The 20,530-nt window shown below is 46.0% G+C and overlaps 1 protein-coding gene across 2 annotated transcripts in view; it reads right to left on the bottom strand.

Annotated features, from left to right (window-relative positions):
- The window catches only part of VAPB (VAMP associated protein B and C), a 48,008-nt gene extending 33,031 nt beyond the window's left edge, over window positions 1–14,977 (bottom strand). Inside the window, exon 1 of one of the 2 annotated variants that reach the window (XM_027086895.1) lies at window positions 14,727–14,977. In XM_027086895.1, the coding sequence (XP_026942696.1) occupies window positions 14,727–14,784 (58 nt within the window). In that variant the 5' untranslated portion in view covers window positions 14,785–14,977. The remainder of the gene's footprint in view (window positions 1–14,726) is intronic. The other variant, XM_027086893.1, reaches the window with a different exon arrangement.
- Window positions 14,978–20,530: the final 5,553 nt, after the last annotated feature.

The following is a 20,530-nucleotide window of genomic DNA, read 5'->3' on the forward strand; positions in this document are numbered from 1 at the left end:
AGAGCAGAGTCCCATTCTCCTCCCCCAAACCCAGTGTTTCCCATCTCAGGAAAAGAAACCACCATTCACCAAAATGCTTGAGCCAAAAGCAGTTACCTTAGTTTCCTCTCTTCCTCTCCTGCTCCACATTTGACCTTTCAGCCAGCTCTACCTTCAAAAGAGATTTGGAATCTGAGCACTTCTCATCCCATTCTCTCCACTGCCACCGCCCTGGTCCAAGCCACAGTCTCTTGGCCTGGGTTATGGATAACTGTATGGATTACGGATGGATGGATGGATTATGGACAACTGTGTGCATGATGGATGGGTAGATGGATGATGGATAACTGTATGGATGACGGATGGGTGGACGAGTTACGGGTAACTGTAGCAGCCTCATGGCTTCCACACATCTCCCACAGCCTACTTTCCCCACACCGACCATGGTCTTTTAAAAAGACTCCTGGTCAGAATCCTCCATGCCTTCCCACATCACAACAAAATCCAAAGTCCTTCCCGTGGCCTGTCTACCAAGAGCTCCTCCTTCCTCCCTGAGCCCATCTCCTACTGCACCACTCCATCGTTCAAGACTGTGCTGCTCCTTGAACACACCAAGCCCATCACCATCCGAGGGCCGTGCACTTGCCGTCCCCTCTCTCTCTAATGCTCTTCCCCCAGCTTGCACGCTCATTTTACACAGGTCTCAGTTCAAACATCACCTTCTCGGAAACTCAGCCTTCCCCAGTTACCCTCTTTAAAACAGAACCCACTCCCAACCAAACCCCTTTATCCTGTGTCCACCCCCACTCCCCATTCAGCACCTACCATTATCTGATAGCATATTATACGTATTTCCCATCCTTTTATATACTGCCCATCTTCCCCACTAGAAGGTTTTGTCAGTTTTTTCATCTCGGTGTCTCAAGTACCCGGGACAGTATTTAGCACACTGCAGGCATCCAGTAAGTAACTGACGACTGCACAGTCCAGGTACTGTGCTAGGCTCTCAAGCTAGAGAGATGACACTGCTGCCCCTGCCCAGAGCCCTGCAAAGACCCATCCAGAGCTAATGAATAAGAATCTCCAGGACTTCCCTGGTGGCACAGTGGTTGGGAGTCCGCCTGCCGATGCAGGGGACGCGGGTTCACGCCCCGGTCCGGGAAGACCCCACATGCCATGGAGCGGCGGGGCCCGTGAGCCATGGCCGCTGAGCCTGCGCGTCCGAAGCCTGTGCTCCGCAACGGGAGAGGCCCGCGTACCGCAAAAAAAAAAAAAAAAAAAAAGAATCTCCAGGGTTGAGGCTCCGGAATGATGTATCTTGAAAAAACATTATCAAACAACAGTAACATTAGTTAACACTTAACAGGTCTATTCTAAGCACTTTACATGTGCTAATTCACTAATCCTCTCCTAACATACCACAAAGTGAAGAATCTGAGGCACAGAAGTTAAATACTTTATCCCAGGTCATATAACTTTTAGGTGGTAGATCCAGGATTCACATCCAAGCATTTTAGCCCCAGAGTTCACACTCTTAACTGCTGGGTTGTACACTACCTCTCATTGCACTGAATACCATGTGAAAGATAATATATAAAGTTTTGTGTAAACACAGGAGGGCGGGGAGTTGAACACTGAGGGGAAGTCCCAGAGTTTGAAAAGATAAAGGAACGTACATTCTCAGTTGGAGAAAAAGCCCTGGGGTAAGCACGGTGTGGTGTGATCAAAGTGCAAGAGGCCTTTGTAAGGGAGGCCGTATGGCTGCAGAAGAAGGGGTTTGAGGGAAGGGAATGAACTGAGAACCGGGAGGGGTGGCGGGAAATCATGTCTGCTTATGCTTTTTAAAGGCTTATAGTTTAAGTAAAGCCATAAACCTACACAAGTCTGGCAATGAGCTCTGTGGAAGGAAATGAAAGGAAGAATATTAAAAATGACGCTAGGAAGGCAGGTATGAGGAAGGAAAATGGGTTTCCTTCTCCTCAGGGGCTCTGAAAAGTATTCACCGCCTCTGCCAGCATTCAGGAGCAACCAGATACAAGAGGAGATGTACTCACACATCTGTGTGTGTGTGTGAGTGTTTGAATATTTTAGTTGTTTAAAATAGAGAATAAAAGCCGAGACCGTTTTAAAAATAAAGAAGTGTGACCCAGTTTTGAAAGGCTGTGATGCTGGCCTAAGAATTTTGAACACTAACCTGTAGGACTGAGGGAGCCAACGAACGTCGTTTTAAAATAAAGAAATGACATGATCAATTTCAATTTTTAGAAAATAATTCTGAAAAGTGTATCCAGGATAGCTTGAAGGGTGAGGGAAGTAAGGAGTAAATTAGAAACAGGGAGTTGGGACATGGGGCAATAATACTGAAGAGAGAGGGCCTACACTCAGGATACGGCAGTGGGCAGAAACAGAAGCAGAGGGGTGCAGGAGATGCTGCTCATGAAAATGGACTGACTAGACGTGAGCAGCGTGGGATAAGGGGCAGGGAAAGACGAGGTTAGGATCTCTGGCGTACCCCTCTGGGAGCAAGGGCCAGTCCCAAGATACGGCAGACACATTCAACAGGGAACGAGAGCGTAAACCACGAATGCAGCGCGGAATATGGCAAGTCCTGAGGTGTTTTCATGACCACCAGAGAGGCAGAAATGACTGGTAGGCAGATAGCCTAGAGATCAAAAGATCTGCTTGGAGATTTGCAAGTTTTCTGTGTAGAAGTGAGAGCCGAAGGGACTATTAATGCGACAACCCAGAGAATGCTTAAATGGAGAAGACTGAGGACAGAAGGTTGGGGAATGTCAACATCCAGTAAAAGAGATGATAAACGGCTGGGCAGTTCACCAGAAAAGTCAAAGACAAAAGTCACAAAGAGAAACCTGGTGACTGAGAAGGGCTTCAGTGGAGGGGTCAGGAATGAGAATTGAAAGGAGAGTGAAGACGTAAACCAGTCACTGAGATTCACTGCTTCCAAAAATTTACCTGTGATGTAAGACCGAGCATTTGCTTAAGTGGGGGAAGATCTGGAGGAATGTGATTTCCTTTTAGGAAGGGGAAGCTTAAGCATGTTTGCAGGCACTGGGAAAGCATCAAGTAGAACAGGAAGTTGAGACACCAGAAACAGAGAGGCTGACTAGGGGAGCAAGATACCACAAGCGATGGAAGAGGAACGGGGTGAAGCACACCAGGTGAAGGGGTGGTGCGGGCGGTGCTGAGGCCCTGCACCAGGACGGGAGGCAGCGAAACCGAAACATGCAGAGGAGAGAAAAGTGACCAATGCTTGGTAGAATATCTTTATTTTCTGGGTGAAAGGCACTATGTCCACATCGATCAGCTGCACACAGCAGGCCTTGTTGATGGGCTTCATCATTCCTTTGCACATTAAGTTTTCTTTTCTTTTTCCCTTCTCACCTTTCTCAACCTGGACGTGAACTCCCTGAGAAGGTGCCTCGTGCCATGCATTATGCTAAGCACTGGGATCAGGGATAGAAGACATGGTCCAAAAAAAAGGCAAAGGCCTTGCTGATTAACAGGGGAGGAAGGCAAGTAACCAAACACAACTCACCATGATACGTGCAGGGGCACAGGGGACAGGCACAATGTGAGTGGAGTGTCAGGAAAATGACCTCAAAGTGCAGGAGGGAGCAGTGGGACAGGAGGAGGAATGAACTCATCTTGAGTGATGGAAACAACATATGCAAAAGCTCTACAACCAGGGAGAACCAAAGGCCAGAGCACAAGCATGAGGAAAGGTGATGCTGGAGAGATCAGGGGCACAAATGATTTTCCAGGTCCTGTTAAAGAATTTAAAAGTTTTTCTTTTGGCAATGGGTAGACATTTAAAGATTTTAAGAAAGCAAGAGAACTAATAAGAACCTGCTGTATAAAAAATGAACAAAATAAAATTCAAAACTTCAAAAAAAAAAAAAGCAAGAGATAAGCTGAGATTTGCACATTTGAAAGTGCCACCAGTATGGAGAGAAGAAAGACTCAAGGCAGGAAAACCAGGAGAGAAACTATTACAGCCATCCGGGAGGACGATGAGGCAGCCACAGAGGGGACAAGGAAGAAGGGACAGAGCTGAGCCATGGGCTTTCTGAGTTTGAGTCGCTCCACTGTGTGGATGTGGGTACCATTCAAGGAGGTATGTGCAGGAAGAGGAGATTTGGAGAAAAAAGGAAAAGGGAGTGGGGAAAAATACATCTTGGGGCATGCTGCATTTGAAGTATCTGCAGTCCCACATATGGGCTAGGGGCAGGCCTAGGATCATTCATAAACGCTGTTAGAAGCCAAGGGTACTGGCAGAAGAGCTCCCCGACAGGGAAAAAGGAAGACGGGTGGGGACACTGAGAGACAACGAGAAGAGGAGCAAGAAGGCAGGGGGGAACCTGTATCCCTCAGCCTCACCCACAGGACTCCATAAGGAGTGGGTAAAAATGGCCAGATGGGTGGGAGAAAGCCAAAAGAGGGTGATTAAGAAGGGGAAGGGGGCTTCCCTGGTGGCGCAGTGGTTGAGAGTCCGCCTGCCGATACAGGGGACACGGGTTCGTGCCCCGGTCCGGGAAGATCCCACATGCCGCGGAGCGGCTGGGCCCGTGAGCCATGGCCGCTGAGCCTGCGCGTCCGGAGCCTGCGCGTCCGGAGCCTGTGCTCCGCAACGGGCGAGGCCACAACAGTGAGAGGCCCGCGTACCGCAAAAAAAAAAAAACAGAAGGTGAAGGGAAGAGTGTCAAGTAGCACAATGGCAACAGGTGTCAAATGCTACAGAGGGTACACAGGTGATAAAGAATAAAAATACAACAACAGATGCAGTAATGAAGCAATAAGGTTCCCAGGCAATGACTTTAGGAGTGAATGGGTGGTGAGAGAATGGTGATTAAGACTATTTGCAGAGGCTTGCTAGGATAAGCTACTTCCAGAAGGGAATAGCTAGGGAGAGCAAACGAGACTGAGAAAGCAGTTATTCTTTTTTAAAGGTAGACGGGACAACACTCACACATTTACTGAAGAGGACTAACTGCCAAAGCACTATGCTCAAAGTCAGGCACGTAGAGAAAAAAAAAGAAACAACCTTACTAGGAAGGGCAAAGGCAACGAAGGCATCCATTTAAAAATTTTTTGAAAGAATAAAATAAAGAGACCCAAATAAACTGACCAAGTTTTCTCTGGACTTCACCAGATGACCTCTCATGTTTCTTCCCCCTCTGCCACTCTCTGAACCAGAGGTCAACTAGGCACCCACAGTAAACTGTGGTCCTCCTGTCCCCAAATTACATGAGAAGTTTTGAATGAGGAGTGTATCTGCAGATTCTCCAAGGAGTGATTCATGGCTTTTCTTCATCCAATTAGTAAAGCAGTGTCTGACTTCGAAAAGGTCAAAAAGCACGGATTTAGATTTTCAGAGCAGTCCATCAGGACACACTTATATGCCAACAAATCAATTCAACCAACAGAATGGGAATCCAAATAAGTCTCCACAAGGACAAACCTTTGGTTTTTCAGCAAATCCCTCTTTTTATTCTTGTGCATATGCTTCTATTTCAAATGGTCAAACCACACACTGAAAAGATGACCAAGTCCAACTTCTTTGGGGTTACTAGCAGAAGAAAAGAATATATTCTATCAGTTACCACTGGGGAAAACAAAAGAAACAAAACCTATAGGAGCTTGCATTCTATAGCATGGAAGACAAAGCAATCAGTAAATAAAGCACAGGGAGAGGATAACATAAACAAAACATGCAGGGCTTCCCTGGTGGCGCAGTGGTTGAGAGTCCGCCTGCCGATGCAGGGGACGCGGGTTCGTGCCCCGGTCCGGGAAGATCCCACATGCCGCGGAGCGGCTGAGCCCGTGAGCCATGGCCGCTGAGCCTGCGCGTCCGGAGCCCGTGCTCCGCAACGGGAGAGGCCACAACAGTGAGAGGCCCGCGTACCGCAAAAAAAAAAAAAAGATAAAAAAAACAAAACATGCAGTGGTACACAATTTGTACAGTTTGAGGTGATGCAGAAAACACTGGAACTGGATAAGAATATCCAAGAATACTCAAGAAAGGTTACTAGGATATAGTGAGCTTTGCAACAGGAACAAGGCGGCTCATTAACTAAAAATCTGAGAGCCCACTAGTGCAAAGCAATGGTAGGTTCTAAGAGAAACACAAACTCCACTTTCTGCCCTCCTGGGCTTTCCATCTTTCTTCTTCAGCGAAAATAAATTTTAATCACATGTTTTCAAGACTAGAGCTGGAAGGAACACAAAGTGGCATTGAGTTCAAGCTTCCTCATCCAACAGAAGAGGAAATCAAAGCTGGGTGGGGAGGTGAGCTGAGTGTCTAAGTGACAGCAAGAGTAAGAACAGAAGCCTCCCTTTGTAATACAAAGCACACGAGCTCTAGAGGCTTGAAAGCCCGAGGTGCAAATTATGCATTCCACCAAGTGCTGGGCCCAGTTTCTCTGATTTTTAAAATAGAGATGATGATACTACTGGCTGTTTACCTAGATATGAACTGCTTGTGATGTGGCTTGGAACACTTAGTTCCTTGGGTTCTCTAAAGGCTGGAGGGTGCTCCGAGAATGGAGAGAAAGAGAAAACTGACCTAGGTACCATTCCTTTCCTTCCCTGTTTGCTACTACACTGTAAATGTTGCTGAGTGATGTAATTAAAAGGCAAAATAGGACCCAATCGACCTGCACTGTTTGTGATGACAGACACTGAGGTAATAAAGGCCTTGGAGTGGGGAGTGGGTGGCAGAAGGAAAGATGTGGTGATAACATTAGCACATAATTTTCAACATCCATACATGAATGACACAATCAGAAGTGATCAAGTTAGAACAAAAGTTCTGAGGGGAAACAGAATTAGTACAAAGATGTTTTTAATCAGTCGCTTTAGCGTTCCAGAACAACTCTGCACTGCGTGGAAGCAGCGACAAAGAAGCCATTACTAGATCACAATGACAATTAAGCACCTTTCCTTCCTTTTTATATCTCGTTTCTCTTTCACTCCTTCTTCTCAATTCCCACTGTCCTATTTCCAGTCCTCCTTTCCTCTTCCTAACAACATAATAAATAAGAAAATCCCGGGCCTTCCTAGTGAGCCACACTCCCACTCACTTTTTAAGGGGAGCAATACAGCCAATGTAATGATAAACAACATGGGCTTTGCGGTCAGACAGATCTTGGTTCAAATCCCAGTTCTACCTCTAATTCAGGTCATGAACCTGAGGATGGTAACCATCTACTTCCTAGACCTGTTTTAAGAATAAATGAGCACTTACAGAAAAATGCCTAGCACAAGTCACAGATCTCAAATCCCACCTTTCCTGTAAGGTTCAAACCCCAAAGCTGAACTAACAGTTTTTTCTAAGCTCCCAGTGAGGGACAGCCCGTAAGTGGCCCATTTCCACATTCTCCTCCATCCTCCCACCACCTGGAGGCTGGAAACTCTAAGGGCCGGGACTCCTCTCCAGTCCCCACTCCGGTGCCTGGCCCACAGGAAGCTTTCAGGATGCGGTGACCAAACCAACCCTGAGTCACAGTTATGCTATACTCCGTCAGACAAGAGGGGGGTCATCTGTTCATGAAGTAAACCTCAAAGGATGAGCTGTGGAAAAGGAAGAAACCCCAAATGCTCTCAATCGGACAATCACCTATTACGCACAGAATCATCATACCCATGCATGTCTCCAAAGCCTCTCCAATCTGATTCATATGCATGGATGTCATCATCTGGGGGAATGATGACTTCCCAAAGTATACCTCCTGTATACAGAATAAAACAGCACTTTCTGATATTCACCTTGAGTTTTTCTCTTTCAACATTTGAGAAATCTCTAGTTATATGTTAATTCACACTTATTTGTTTCTCTGCCTTTGTAGCCCCACCTGTAAGGTTTAAGGTAGCACCTATGAAGGTCACTTATTTCAGACCTTCGTATCTTAATAAGCACCCTTTTGAACTCAAAATTCCCACTTCACAAATGTGCAAACCTGTGAAAATCTCTACCTGTAAGTTTCACCCTACCTTCCAAAGACTCCAGAGCAGATGTGCAAATTACTGGAAAGTTAAATGTGTTCTAAATGTAGAGAATCATGACACCCCAATGACACCTGCTATAAAACCGAATATTCACAAGGTAAACCGAAGAGTGCTTTGGAGTCACCAGCATGAACTTTTTAAAAAGTATGCTGAGAAATCCCTCCTAAAAATTCCACAAATAATAGTTCTTAATTAATTAATGTTCTTAAGAAATTATCCTGACAGCTCCTAACACTTCCTTAATGGTTAAAAATTCTCTGCCTCCCTCCCTCCAAAATGAAACCCTTTATGAGTTCATTCTAGAGTCGATGTGAAAGAAAAGGGCTTTGACGCCAGACAAACCTGTGTTGACTCCTTGCACCACTGTGTGCCACAGTGGCCTCCTCCAGGAGCAGGCTCCCTAACCACCGAGTAACGCCACCACAGGACTGTGCTGCAGATTACATAGTAAGATGAAGGACATAAAGCATCTACCACAGTCCCTCGACTTTGTGGTCTACCTTCTGGAAATTAAGCATTTATCTTCTAGAAACGTTCATTCTTCCCTCACCTTTTCTTTCCTCTCATGTTGCAAAATGAATGTCAGCTCCACTACGGCCACTGCTTTTAACTCCCACCCTACTGCGGGGTCTACTAAGTGGTGGACCTCTACCACTTAGCCCCTTACAAATATGCCCTCTGCTCCCAGCTCCCTTGGTGCGGGGTTCTGTTCCTCTCCAGTCTTTGAGCACCCTCCAGCCTTTAAAGACAGCCCAAGGAACTTAGAGTCATAAAGGTTACAAGCCACATCGCAAGCAATTCAAATCTAGGTAAACGGTCCAGGGGGCCATAACATTGTCTTCAAGTACAAGCCAAAAGACAAAAGTCTCCATCTCTTTCTCCCCGCAAATATCTATTTCCCTAACACCCCTCCCAAATAGGCTAAGGTTGTAAGACCCTACTGAAATGCCAACTGGATACTAACTCAAACACATCATGGGTACCTGTGAGAATGTGTGCACACCAGCAACACTTTAGGTGCCCACATGGGCGTGCACACACAAACACAGCCAAAAGCCTGATAGAAGACACTACTTGACACAGATGAAAAGAAAGAAGATGAAAAGAAAAGACACAGATGAAAAGAAAAGAAGACACAGATGAAAAGAAGATGATGAAAAGAAGATGAAAAGAAAAGAAGACAATACTTGACACAGATGAAAAGAAATAGTAACCTGCTAGTCAAAAACTGATAATAACCCCTCTGAAAGGATGAAGGAAAACTCTAGGAAGGTATTTCTGCACCTTTACAGTTTTGTGCCATTAATGCTAAATTATTAAATGAAAGCACTTCAAGATTTTTCCCTTGGGACTATGGCATTTTCTCAACGATTTTTTTTTCCATGCACGGGGGAAAATCCAAAAGCACATTAAGGCATTGTTTCTAGACATCAACAGCTTTTGTTAAAACAGCATATTTAACATTTTGAAAAACAGATATTCTAGAGATACTATTTTGCCACACTGGCATTTTTAAAAATCGTCTTAAAATGATTGTCAAGTTCAGTAATTTTGTTCCCATAATGAAGCTGTTTAAACAACTGTTGTTTTTGTAAAGCTAGCAGCCTAGGTCTGTCAGGTAAAAACTTCAAAGAATGTGCACATCCACCGAACAAGGGCCAAAGCAATCCTGGATATGCTACGCTGATGACAGCCTAGAGAGGGGGGCCTAGAATGATAGAAAAGGAGGAGGCAAGCCTGGAAGCCATAATGCAACTTTGTTTTTAACACAATCCCCAGTGCAAAATAACTGCTCAGAAGGCTTTTATTTTATTTTATTAAAGACACTCAATGGCAACCCTGTCTTGACTAATGGAACTCAGCGCTCTTCGTGTTGGTCTTTCTTGTCATCTTGCTGAAAGCTATGCTCATTTGTTCCAAACCATGGTCATCCTTCAGACGGCAAATTTTTCAAATACAAGTGGGAGATATATGAAGCAATCTTGGAGATAATTCCTTATGTAAAAATTCAAGTTTCAGGTTCTAAAAATCAAGCCTAAGGGTAGTATATGAGTATAACCAATGTAGTTTACTCCCTTGATTCCTCCCCTCATTTTCAGCAACTTAGTGGTAACATTACAGGGTCAAAGTTCTCAGTACTTTGCCTTCAGCACTGGAAGGAAAGATGCTATATAATTTTAATAAATAAAAGACAGTGTTAATAATGTTTAAGAGTTCACCTCTTTAATAAGCATCAATTCAGACTAATTATTTTAATAAATCCACACTTGGATGCAAAGCTACCAGGTTTATCATGAAGAAAATTGTGTTCATGTTACAACCACACACAAGGAACTATCACCATGTAAGCACATAGCCGAGAACTATCCATTTCTTCCTTAAGGAGTTAATTGTGAAGAAGAGAAGTAAATAAGTGGGTAAAAGTAAGTTAACTTCTACTTCACAATCTATGAAGATTTAAGTTTGACTAAAGGTTGGTAAGTTTAGTGCCACTTGCTTCTTATAAGCAAGCTGGTTAATAATTAAATAAATGAAGATGATCTATTCAGGATGGATTTAAACCACTACCATAAAGAATCTTAAGCACACTGCTGACATTTTGTTGTGCTGTAAAACACAGTCCGCTCTATGTGATCATGAAATGTTAAGGAAATCAGTGCTATGCTAAAACTAGAGAATTAATGCTGTAATTAGCATCTGAAAGATAATTACTGCATTGAACAGACTATATCTACAAGGTGTTATATTTTTTAGCTTCCTAAATACTAAACTACACGTTAACTTAAGAGGGTGAACTAATGATTCTAAGCACGCTTTCCTTATACAAAAGAGACTGTCCCTAACCTATCTACCCAAGTTCCTATTTCCACCCCAAAGTGGTAATCAACCACACCAATCCAGTGGTGCTACCCCACCTGTGACCCACACTGACCAACAGCAGGACTACCTGAGACTTCTAGAAGGCCACTGGTTTAGTCACACAATAAAGCAAAAGTAATGGGTCCACAGCAGGTTTAAATCTTAACTAATCAGCTCATGAGGACGGTTAACTGACCATTCTCAGGTGACAGGATCACGAGATGCGGGAGAATGCTAGAATGTGAAGAAGGATTAAGAGTCCTGGGCAATGACCAAGAAAATACAAGACATACCACTCACCATGGATGGAATCAGTGGAAGGGGGAGAGGAGGAGAAAAGAAAAGAGATACAAAACGCCCTGAAGTGACTCACTGAAAAAGTTCTCATTGAGCTGGGCAACAAGTGGGACCTCAGAGTGAAAAAGAAAATGATCTGGCCTCGGAAGAGGTAAGAGCAACAGAAAGAGCAACGATGCAAAGCACACACCTCACAGGTTTTAGAAGCGCTTAACTCGTTCAGAAAGGTGTTCCCAATCCAAACAGATCCTACCGTGTCACCAAGGCAAATGTCACAGCGTCATGCTTCTTTCAGGAGGCCAGGAATCCTTCTCCTTTTGACACTTAACACAGTGCAGCGGGGCACTTTCTATAAGACTGAACGAGGGCTTCCCTGGTGGCGCAGTGGTTGAGAGTCCGCCTGCCGATGCAGGGGACGCGGGTTTGTGCCCCGGTCCGGGAAGATCCCACATGCCGCGGAGCGGCTGGGCCCGTGAGCCATGGTCGCTAAGCCTGCGCGTCCGGAGCCTGTGCTCCACAATGGGAGAGGCCACAACAGTGAGAGGCCCGCGTACCGGAAAAAAAAAAAAAAGTAAGACTGAACGAGGTCCTGTAACTCTGTGTCCTCTTTTCTTCTGCAACATGCTTAACTTCAAAAGAATCACACAAAATGCCCAAGACGAAAATATATCCAACATATACAACCCCATATCATCTTAGGCTGCACTTAAAAGATGACTAATTTTTTTCCTCTGGATGACAAGCATTTTAATTATTATCTTCTTAAGCAAAGTTAGCTTACGAGTTTGATTCATCTAAGTGAACCGTATGAAGTCAGCATCATCACCCCAAGCCATCTGGAAGACACCAGTGAAATGTGCCAGTTCGCATCCTGAAACAAATGCTGTCTATATAGCAAAACAGGGTACTGAGCCTCTGTTCTGATTTCACAATCTTAGTCCTCAGTTTAACACTAACCAACAAACAAATCATAAGGTGGTTTACATACATATGCCTGCAGATGCCTCTTCTGAAGCCACAAGCCAACAGCCTTCAACAATCTGACACCGTAACTTTCCTGGATCACTTCCCTAGCAAAAATATCCAGTGACTTTGGCCATCATTACTTTGGTCAACCCTGGGCCAGAGACAGATCACTCTTCTTTGCCATACCTTTCAGGTAGAGAAGTTGAAATGATGAAACCAGTAGCGTAAATACAACCAATCTCTGCATAATACTGCACATTTGCAAAGCAGCTGAACAGCCATAACACCAACAAAACCTTCTGCACGAGGCAAGGGAGATATGAGCGCCATTCCCATGGAGTAAAGAGTAATCCCAGGCTTTGGGGAGCAAAGTGGCCAGCCCAAGGTCAAACATCACTAAGTAAAAGAACTGGGACAAAAACTTTAATTTTCTCCAATTAGTGCCTCTTTCTATGACATCACATTAGAGGAGTGTATGTACTAGGGGTGGGGTTAAGGTTGCAGGGGATCAATCAAGGAAGAACTAGCCGAGGAGACACAACACAATATGAACTTGGACACTGGCTGTGCCTGTGCACGGAGGCCTTAGACGAACTGGCTCCTGTCTACTAGACAGCCTCATCTCCTCCTTTGCCTCGTGACCCCAACAAATGCTCTGTCACTGTCATTCCGAAACACTACTGGCATCCCAAAGGAGCCCAATCATCTCAGTCTTCGTGCCTCTGTACATGCAATTTCCTCCACCTGACAGGCTCCCCAACCATTTCTCCTTTTCACCTGCTTCCATTCGACCTTTAAACTCTGCTCAAATGACACCTCCTTCCGGAGCTGACCTCCTCAGTGCTCTCAAGAGTACTCTGGACTACCTTGTATCACTGCACTGCTCTGGCTGATTCTGTCATCTGCTCTCTTCCCTACACCTAAGTTCTGGGGTGGGGGGTTGAGGGACAGCAGGGGCCTACATGTGATGTGCCTCATCTTCTCCTGGTACCTGACACATGGAGCAGGCACTGAAATGTCTGCAGACTAAATGAATGAACGTGCCAATTCCCAGGAGTAGCTAAGCCAGGCTTCCAGGGTAGAGAACTTCAGACAACTCAAGTGGAAACCATCACCCTCCATGTTCAATTGAGTTACCTGGATTCCTTTCTCAGGCGGGTGATGAGAACATCACATAAGCTATAGCACGGTTGTGGAATTATAATCCACGTTAGGTTTTTGGGGTGTTTGTTTGTTTTAACTGAAAACCTTCAGTTGTCTGTATATTTGGAGTCACTTCCAAATGTGACAATCTGGAGACTGTTCACCTGGGAGGCTAAGTGACAGCCACAGCACTGGAGTATTTCCCAGGGGTCGGATAGCATAACCGTTCAAGTGTGAACTCTGAAATCTGGGTTCAAGTGTGCCATTTGCCAACTGAGTAACTTTGGGTCAGTTACCGGACACTACCTCCTGCCGGTACATTTAAAGTGGGGTGCCTTGTGGCCAGCAGGCATTCCAATGCCACAAACATCTATCGAGCAGCTACCCTAGGCCAAGTGCTGGCGACACAGCGGTGACCCGGCCGTCCAATGCAAGCATACTCTCATCATGCCAGCCTGTCTTATTTCCTTCACAGCACTTACCACTACCTGAAACACTCTCATGTGCTGGCTTGTCGCCCCTCCCTACAAGGTAAGCTTCATGAGAGCAGGGGTCCTGTCTTGTCCGTTCATACCTCTCAAGGGCCAAGCAACGTCTGCTACACAGTTACTCAGTCCCTTTGGAAAGAAGGAATGACCAAGTCAGAAGAAATCCCCCGGCTCTAATATTTTGCTGGAGAAGGTAGGGGGGAAAGATTAAAAATAAAGATACACATTTCAAGGGGCTCTGGCTCGCCACAAACACATGTGGCCCCCTGGGCTTCCTCGGGCTCCAGTCCCAGGCGCCTCCGGGGACAAAAAAGATCTCGCCATCCTGACAGCCCCGCACGGCTGCAGAGACATGAGCAACGGGCACGAGAAAGGCAAGAGAAGGAAAGCTGGGCCACGCACTCCGTGGGAACTTCTGCGTACATCCCTTTCGTTCATTTGCTCAACAGGTACTTATTAGGCTCCTGAGGCATGCGGGGCATAAAGCAGAGACGTGACAAAGTCCTGTCCTCATGGAGCTTCCCTCCTAACATACAGACATGGTACACAAGTGCGTAAAGTGGTCCTTTCAGGGAGTGGTAAGTGCCGAGCTGCCACGAGCAGTTCGAGACAGGGGACGGCCGCAGGGGTCCACGGCGGGGTGGCCGGCCAGCGAGAGGCGACCTCTGACCCAGGACCTGAGCCTTCTCGGCACAGGCGGCCGCCGGGGCCCACACTCAGTGAGGAGGCCGCATTCGGGACAGGAACGGCCACATCGGCAACGAGGCGACTGTCCTGAGGGCGAGGCGCGGGAGGCTGCGGAGGAGCAGGCCCTGGACTCCCGCGCCGGACGCCCGGCCCTCGGGGCCCGGGAAGCGCGGGCGGGCGGGCGGGCGCCGCGGCCGGGGGGCCGACGTCACCACCGCGCCGCCGGGCCCTCCGGAGCGCGGGCCGAAGCGGGGGCGCGGGGCGGCGGGCCTCCGGGCTTACCTCGGAATTTGAGCTCGTGTTGCGGCTCGAGGCTCAGGACCTGCTCCACCTTCGCCATGTTCCTCGGCGGCGGAACACCTCGGGCGGGGAGACCCCTGAGAGGTCACCTGGGCCGGGAGGCGTGAATGCTGCGCCCCCTTTAAATTTGGAATGGGGGGGCCAGCCGGGGCTTGGGCGGGGGTCGCCTAAGGGGTGCGCGCCGGGGGGCGGCCTACGCGGTGCAGGCGCAGGGGCGGAGGGCGAGGGCGAGGCCGCGGTGCCCAGGGAGCGCACGGCACGCACGCACGCACGCACGCAGAGACGCACGCACGCACGCAGCAAGCCGGCCGCCACGGCCCGGCGCGCGCTCGGGCGGTGGAGAGCTGAGCGCGCCGAGCCCCTATCGGGCAGTGCGCAGGCGCGGCGCTTGCCGCGGGGGCGGGGCTGCCGGACGGCAGGGGGTGGGACGTTGCGCAGGCCCGGGGGAGGGGCGGGTGGGGGACGCCCAGAATTGAGGCCCGTCCCCCTGAAGATTATTTTTTCAGGGCCAGTGGGGACCAGGCTTTGTGTTAAGTGCTTTACTCAATAATAATAATTAATAAGAATGAACTTCCACTTTCCCCTGCTAATGTGGTGCCAGGCACTTAGAGATTTTGAATAATGAAAGTACTATTTATTCTTATTATAAACATGATGTTTATGGGTGAATGATGTGTGCTAGGCACGATGACGTATGGTAAACAATAAATATAAATTTAGTAAGCTACCAATTATTGCTTGCTTATTTTGTGCCACTCTGCTGAACGCTTTGGATAACAACAGCATCAATTATAATAAATAAAAGCTACTCTACATTAAATGTTTACTATGTAAACAAGCTCTGTGCTGAATCCTGTGCTACTAAACGCAACAAATATTTAGAAATACAATGATCAGAAATACTGACCTGGTTCCCACCCTCTCACTAGAGCCCATAGGAGAGGCAGCCTTTGAATAAATAACTGCACAAAAAAAGTACATGATTAAAAATTACTGAGACCCCTGGACTTCCCTGGTGGTACAGTGGTTAAGAATTCGCCTACCGGGCTTCCCTAGTGGCGCAGTGGTTGAGAATCTGCCTGCCAATGCAGGGGACACGGGTTCGAGCCCTGGTCTAGGAAGATCCCACATGCCGCGGAGCAACTAGGCCCGTGAGCCACAACTACTGAGCCTGCGTGTCTGGAGCTTGTGCTCCGCAACAAGACAGGCTGCCATAGTGAGAGGCCCGCGCGCCGCGATGAAGAGTGGCCCCTGCTTGCCACAACTAGAGAAAGCCCTCGTACAGAAACGAAGACCCAACACAGCCATAAATACATAAATAAATAAATAATAAAAATAAACGAATTCCCTTTAAAAAAAAAAAACTCTAAGTCCAATGGTGTCATGCCCCTGCTTAAACCCCCAATGTCACTCATCTCACTTAGAATAAATTCCAAAGCCTTCCATGGCCTTGAGGCTCTGTGAGACCTGGTTTCTGCCAGTTTCTCTGACCTCATCCCCCCGCCCCACCTCTAAAAAAGAGAAAAAAAAAAAAAAAAAAGAATTCACCTACCAATGCAGGGTACACGGGTTGGAGCCCTGGGCCGGGAAGATCCCACATGCCACAGAGCAACTAAGCCAGTGACCCACAGCTACTGAGCCAGTGCTCTAGAGCCCACGAGCCACAACCACTGAAGCCCACGAGCCACAACTACTGACCCTGTGTGCCTAGAGACCATGCTCTGCAACAAGAGAAGCCACTGCAATGAGAAGCCCAGGCACTGCAATGAAGAGTAGCCCCTGCTCGCCGCAAGCAACAAAGACCTGACAGAGCCAAAAATAATAAATAATTAATTTTTAAAAAAAAGTTACTGAGACCCCATATCTGCTTGGCCTCAAAAGTGAACACTTCACCTCATTATTGACATTTAAATTTTACCTCGTTATGTAATGTTTACTACATAAAATATGTATTAATATTCTCCTTTTCACATATAGATGAAACACAGCAAATAGCTAACACGGACCCTACATGGCAGGCATATGGGGATTCTTAGTACTATTTTTCCCACTTTTCAGTATGCTTGGAATTCTTCATAAGAAAAAGGGTTTTTTAAAGAAAATCTTTGTCTTTTAACTACAGCATTTGGTCGATTTATACTTATTATATTTATGATATATATGGATTTATTTCTACAGTCTTATTTTGCACCTTCTATTTGTCATGACTGTTTTTTCTTTCCTTTTTGCTTCTTTAGGGCTGATTTTTTTTTCCCTCATTCCACTTTTCTTCCTCTTATATACTCTATTTATGTTGTTTTAGTGATCACTCTTTACTTTGCTCCCTGAAAATAAAAGCACTTAGGCATACTTTAATCACCCATCCCATAAATTATATGCCTTAATTATAGTATATTTTAATCTTTTCCTTTTTCACCAGTGAGTCATTACTAAATTGTTTATATAGTCAGTGTTGGTTTAGACTCAACCACACAATTACCAGTTTCTTTACTCATCTTTTCTTCTTGCATCTCAGAACTTACAACCAGGATCACTTTCCTCGTGCCTGAAATAGAGCCTCTAAACTCTATTTCAGTGAGTTCGTTGGAGCAAATGCTATCGGTTTTTGTTCATCTGAAAATTACTTTATTTTTCCCTTGTTCTTGCAAGATATTTTGGCTGGTTTACTAGAGGGATAATTGTTCTCTCTCAGGGCTGTGAGGATGCCGCCACTGACTTCCAGCTTTCGTTGTTACTGCTGAGGTTTCAGATGACAATCTCCTCATTATTCCTTCAAAAATAATCCGTTTTGGGCTTCCCTGGTGGCTCAGTGGTTAAGAATCCACCTGCCAATGCAGGGGACACGGGTTCAAGCCCCGGTCTGGGAAGGTTCCATGTGCCGCGGAGCAACTAAGCCCATGCGCCACAACTACTGAGCCTGCGCTCTAGAGCCCATGAGCCACAACTACTGAAGCCTGAGCACCTAGAGAGCCCATGCTCCGCAACAAGAGAAGCCATGACAATGAGAAGCCCGTGTACCGCAACTAAGAGTAGCCCTCACTCGTCACAACTAGAGAAAGCCCGCGTGCAGCAACGAAGACCCAACGCAGCCAATAAATTATAAATAAATTTTTTAAAATATAAAAAATAAAAAGTTTTTTCCTGTTGTTCTGGGGTTCTGCAGTTTTATCACGATGTATCTTTTAATTTATTGTCTTAGCCCATTCAGGCTGCTTTAACAAAATACCATATAGACTGGATGGCTTAAATAACAACATTTATTTCTCACAGTTCTGGAGCCTGGGAAATTCAAGATCAAATCACCAGCAAATTCTGTGCCAGGTAAGAGCCCACTTTCGGTTCATAGTCAGCTATTTTCTTGCTCTCTGGGGTCTCTTTTATAAGGGCACAAATCCTATTCATGAGGTCTCCCTGCTCATGACCTTATCACCCCAAAGACCACAGGTCCTTAATACCATCATTCAGGAATTGGGTTTCAGCATATGAATTTTGGGGAGGATACAAATGTTCGGTCTATAGCATTTATCCTGCTTGAATTCCCGAGGGTTTCTGAATTTGTTGACTTGTATCTTTCATGGTTCTGGAAAATTCTCAAACAACATTTTTTTAAATTTTTTAAATTGTTGTAAATACACATAGCATATAATTTACTATCTTAGTCATTTTAACTGTACAGTTCAATGATATTGAATACATTCACATTATTGTGCAACCATGACCGCCATCCGTCTCCAGAACTCTTTTCATCTTGCAGCTAGAACTCCATACCCAAAAAACAATAAGTCCCTATTCCCCCTCCCCACAGCCCCTGGTAATCACCATTCTACTTTCAGTCTCTATGAATGTGACTACTCTAAGTAAGTGGAATTGTACAGTATTTGTCCTTTTGTGTCTGGCTTATTTCACTTAGCATAATGTCTTCAAGATTCACCCATGTTGGAGCATATGTGACAATGTCTCTTTTAAATGTTACTTTAGTCCATCCTCTCACTCTTTTCTCCCAGAAGTCTGACTAGTAGTTTATTCAACCAGTATTCTTCAAACTGCAGGTTGTTTCCCAAAGGCGACATAAAATCACCGTTCTCCGTGTCTCTTTGCCTCTCTGTCACAGCTTCATCTCTCATCTCTGTGTCCCATATTGTGGATATTTCTTCAGATGTCTCTTCCACTCAGTAATTTTCCCTTAGACTGCCGATAAACCTATTTCAGGAGTTTTTCATTTCAGTTATTTTTTTTTAAGCCTCTAAGTTCTATTTTGCGCAGACCTCCTAGAGAACAGACTTGAGGTTATGGGGAGGGGGAAGGGTGAGCTGTCACAGGGCGAGAGAGAGTCATGGGCATATACACACTAACAAACGTAGTAAGGTAGATAGCTAGTGGGAAGCAGCCGCATGGCACAGGGATATTGGCTCGGTGCTTTGTGACAGCCTGGAGGGGTGGGATAGGGAGGGTGGGAGGGAGGGAGACGTAAGAGGGAAGACATATGGGAACATATGTTTATGTATGACTGATTCACTTTGTTATAAAGCAGAAACTAACACACCATTGTAAAGCAATTATACCCCAATAAAGATGTTAAAAAAAAAAATAAAATAAAATAAAAATAAGTTCTATTTTGTGCCTTTATACAACTAAGGATCACATTGGCAGGTCTCTAACATTGGTTCCAGGCCCCCCTCCACACAGGGAATGGTGCCGTATTGGGGTTTTAGTGTTGGTCTCCACTGTTGTCACTTTAGGCAGTGGCAGTGGCCAGGTCAGCTTGATGAGGGGAAGTCCATGTTCTTGGGCCCATGCAGAGCTTCCACACCTGCTGCCATGAACACTTTAAAGTAAACTCAGTGTACAAGCAATGGCAGGGCTGGCCCAGAATTTGTCACCCTGTCCAGTGCATTATTACTGAGTCACTGATGCCCTTGGGTGGGCATTCACATGGGACACTGGAAATATCTTCACACTGAGCTTATCCTGGGAGGCATCCACATCACCCCTCCCCACACCTCCTTCTCACGAAATCCGGTTCTGCTGTATCTGTTCCTGGCCACCCACTCCTCAGGGGTCAGTGTACATCTGTGCTTCTGGTCATCTCTCAGCCAGACAAAGTAAACATCTAAATGTACTGCCTGAGATTCTGGAAAATCTATGGATTCCATTTATGTTGTAATTCTGCAACCTGACCAATTAAATCTGGGCTATGATTTTCAGCAAGGTCAAAAACCTATAGCTGCAAGAAATAAAGGATTATTTTGGGGCTCTGTAGAATCTCTCTGGCTTTCCAACCGTGACTTAAGCTGAGAGGTTAAAGAGCTTATCATTTACTTTCCATAACAGTTCCAGGAGGGAGTTCCCTGGCCACAGTGGTTAGGACTCCTCACTCTCACTGCCAAGGGCCCAGGTTCAATCCCTGGCCAGAGAACTAAGATCCCACAAGTCATGTGGCCAAAAAAAAAAAAAGAAAAGCTCCAGGAACTCAAATGCAGCCACCCACCCCCACACACACAGTCCTGTGGTCATCACTGCCATGTCAGGGGTAGCAGCCACTCGGCTCTCCCGGGCCCTTGCTGCTGTGGGCACTACATCACAGTCAGATGCAGATGTGAAGGCAAGTAGTAGTGATGCCACTGCATATTACTTGTAGATTACTTGTAACCCACGCTGGATGCTAAACTGACTCTCTGGGATAACAATAACTGATTTGTAGTTTGGGCAGATTTCTGTGATGCAAACGCTCCCACCAGGACCGATTTTAAGCCACCTATGGAACATCGCGGAACACAGAGTTAAAA

The sequence above is a fragment of the Aethalodelphis obliquidens genome, unplaced genomic scaffold (assembly GCF_003676395.1).
Source record: "Aethalodelphis obliquidens isolate GAN/ISIS:26980383/991018 unplaced genomic scaffold, ASM367639v1 scaffold57, whole genome shotgun sequence".
Lineage (NCBI taxonomy): Eukaryota > Metazoa > Chordata > Mammalia > Artiodactyla > Delphinidae > Aethalodelphis > Aethalodelphis obliquidens.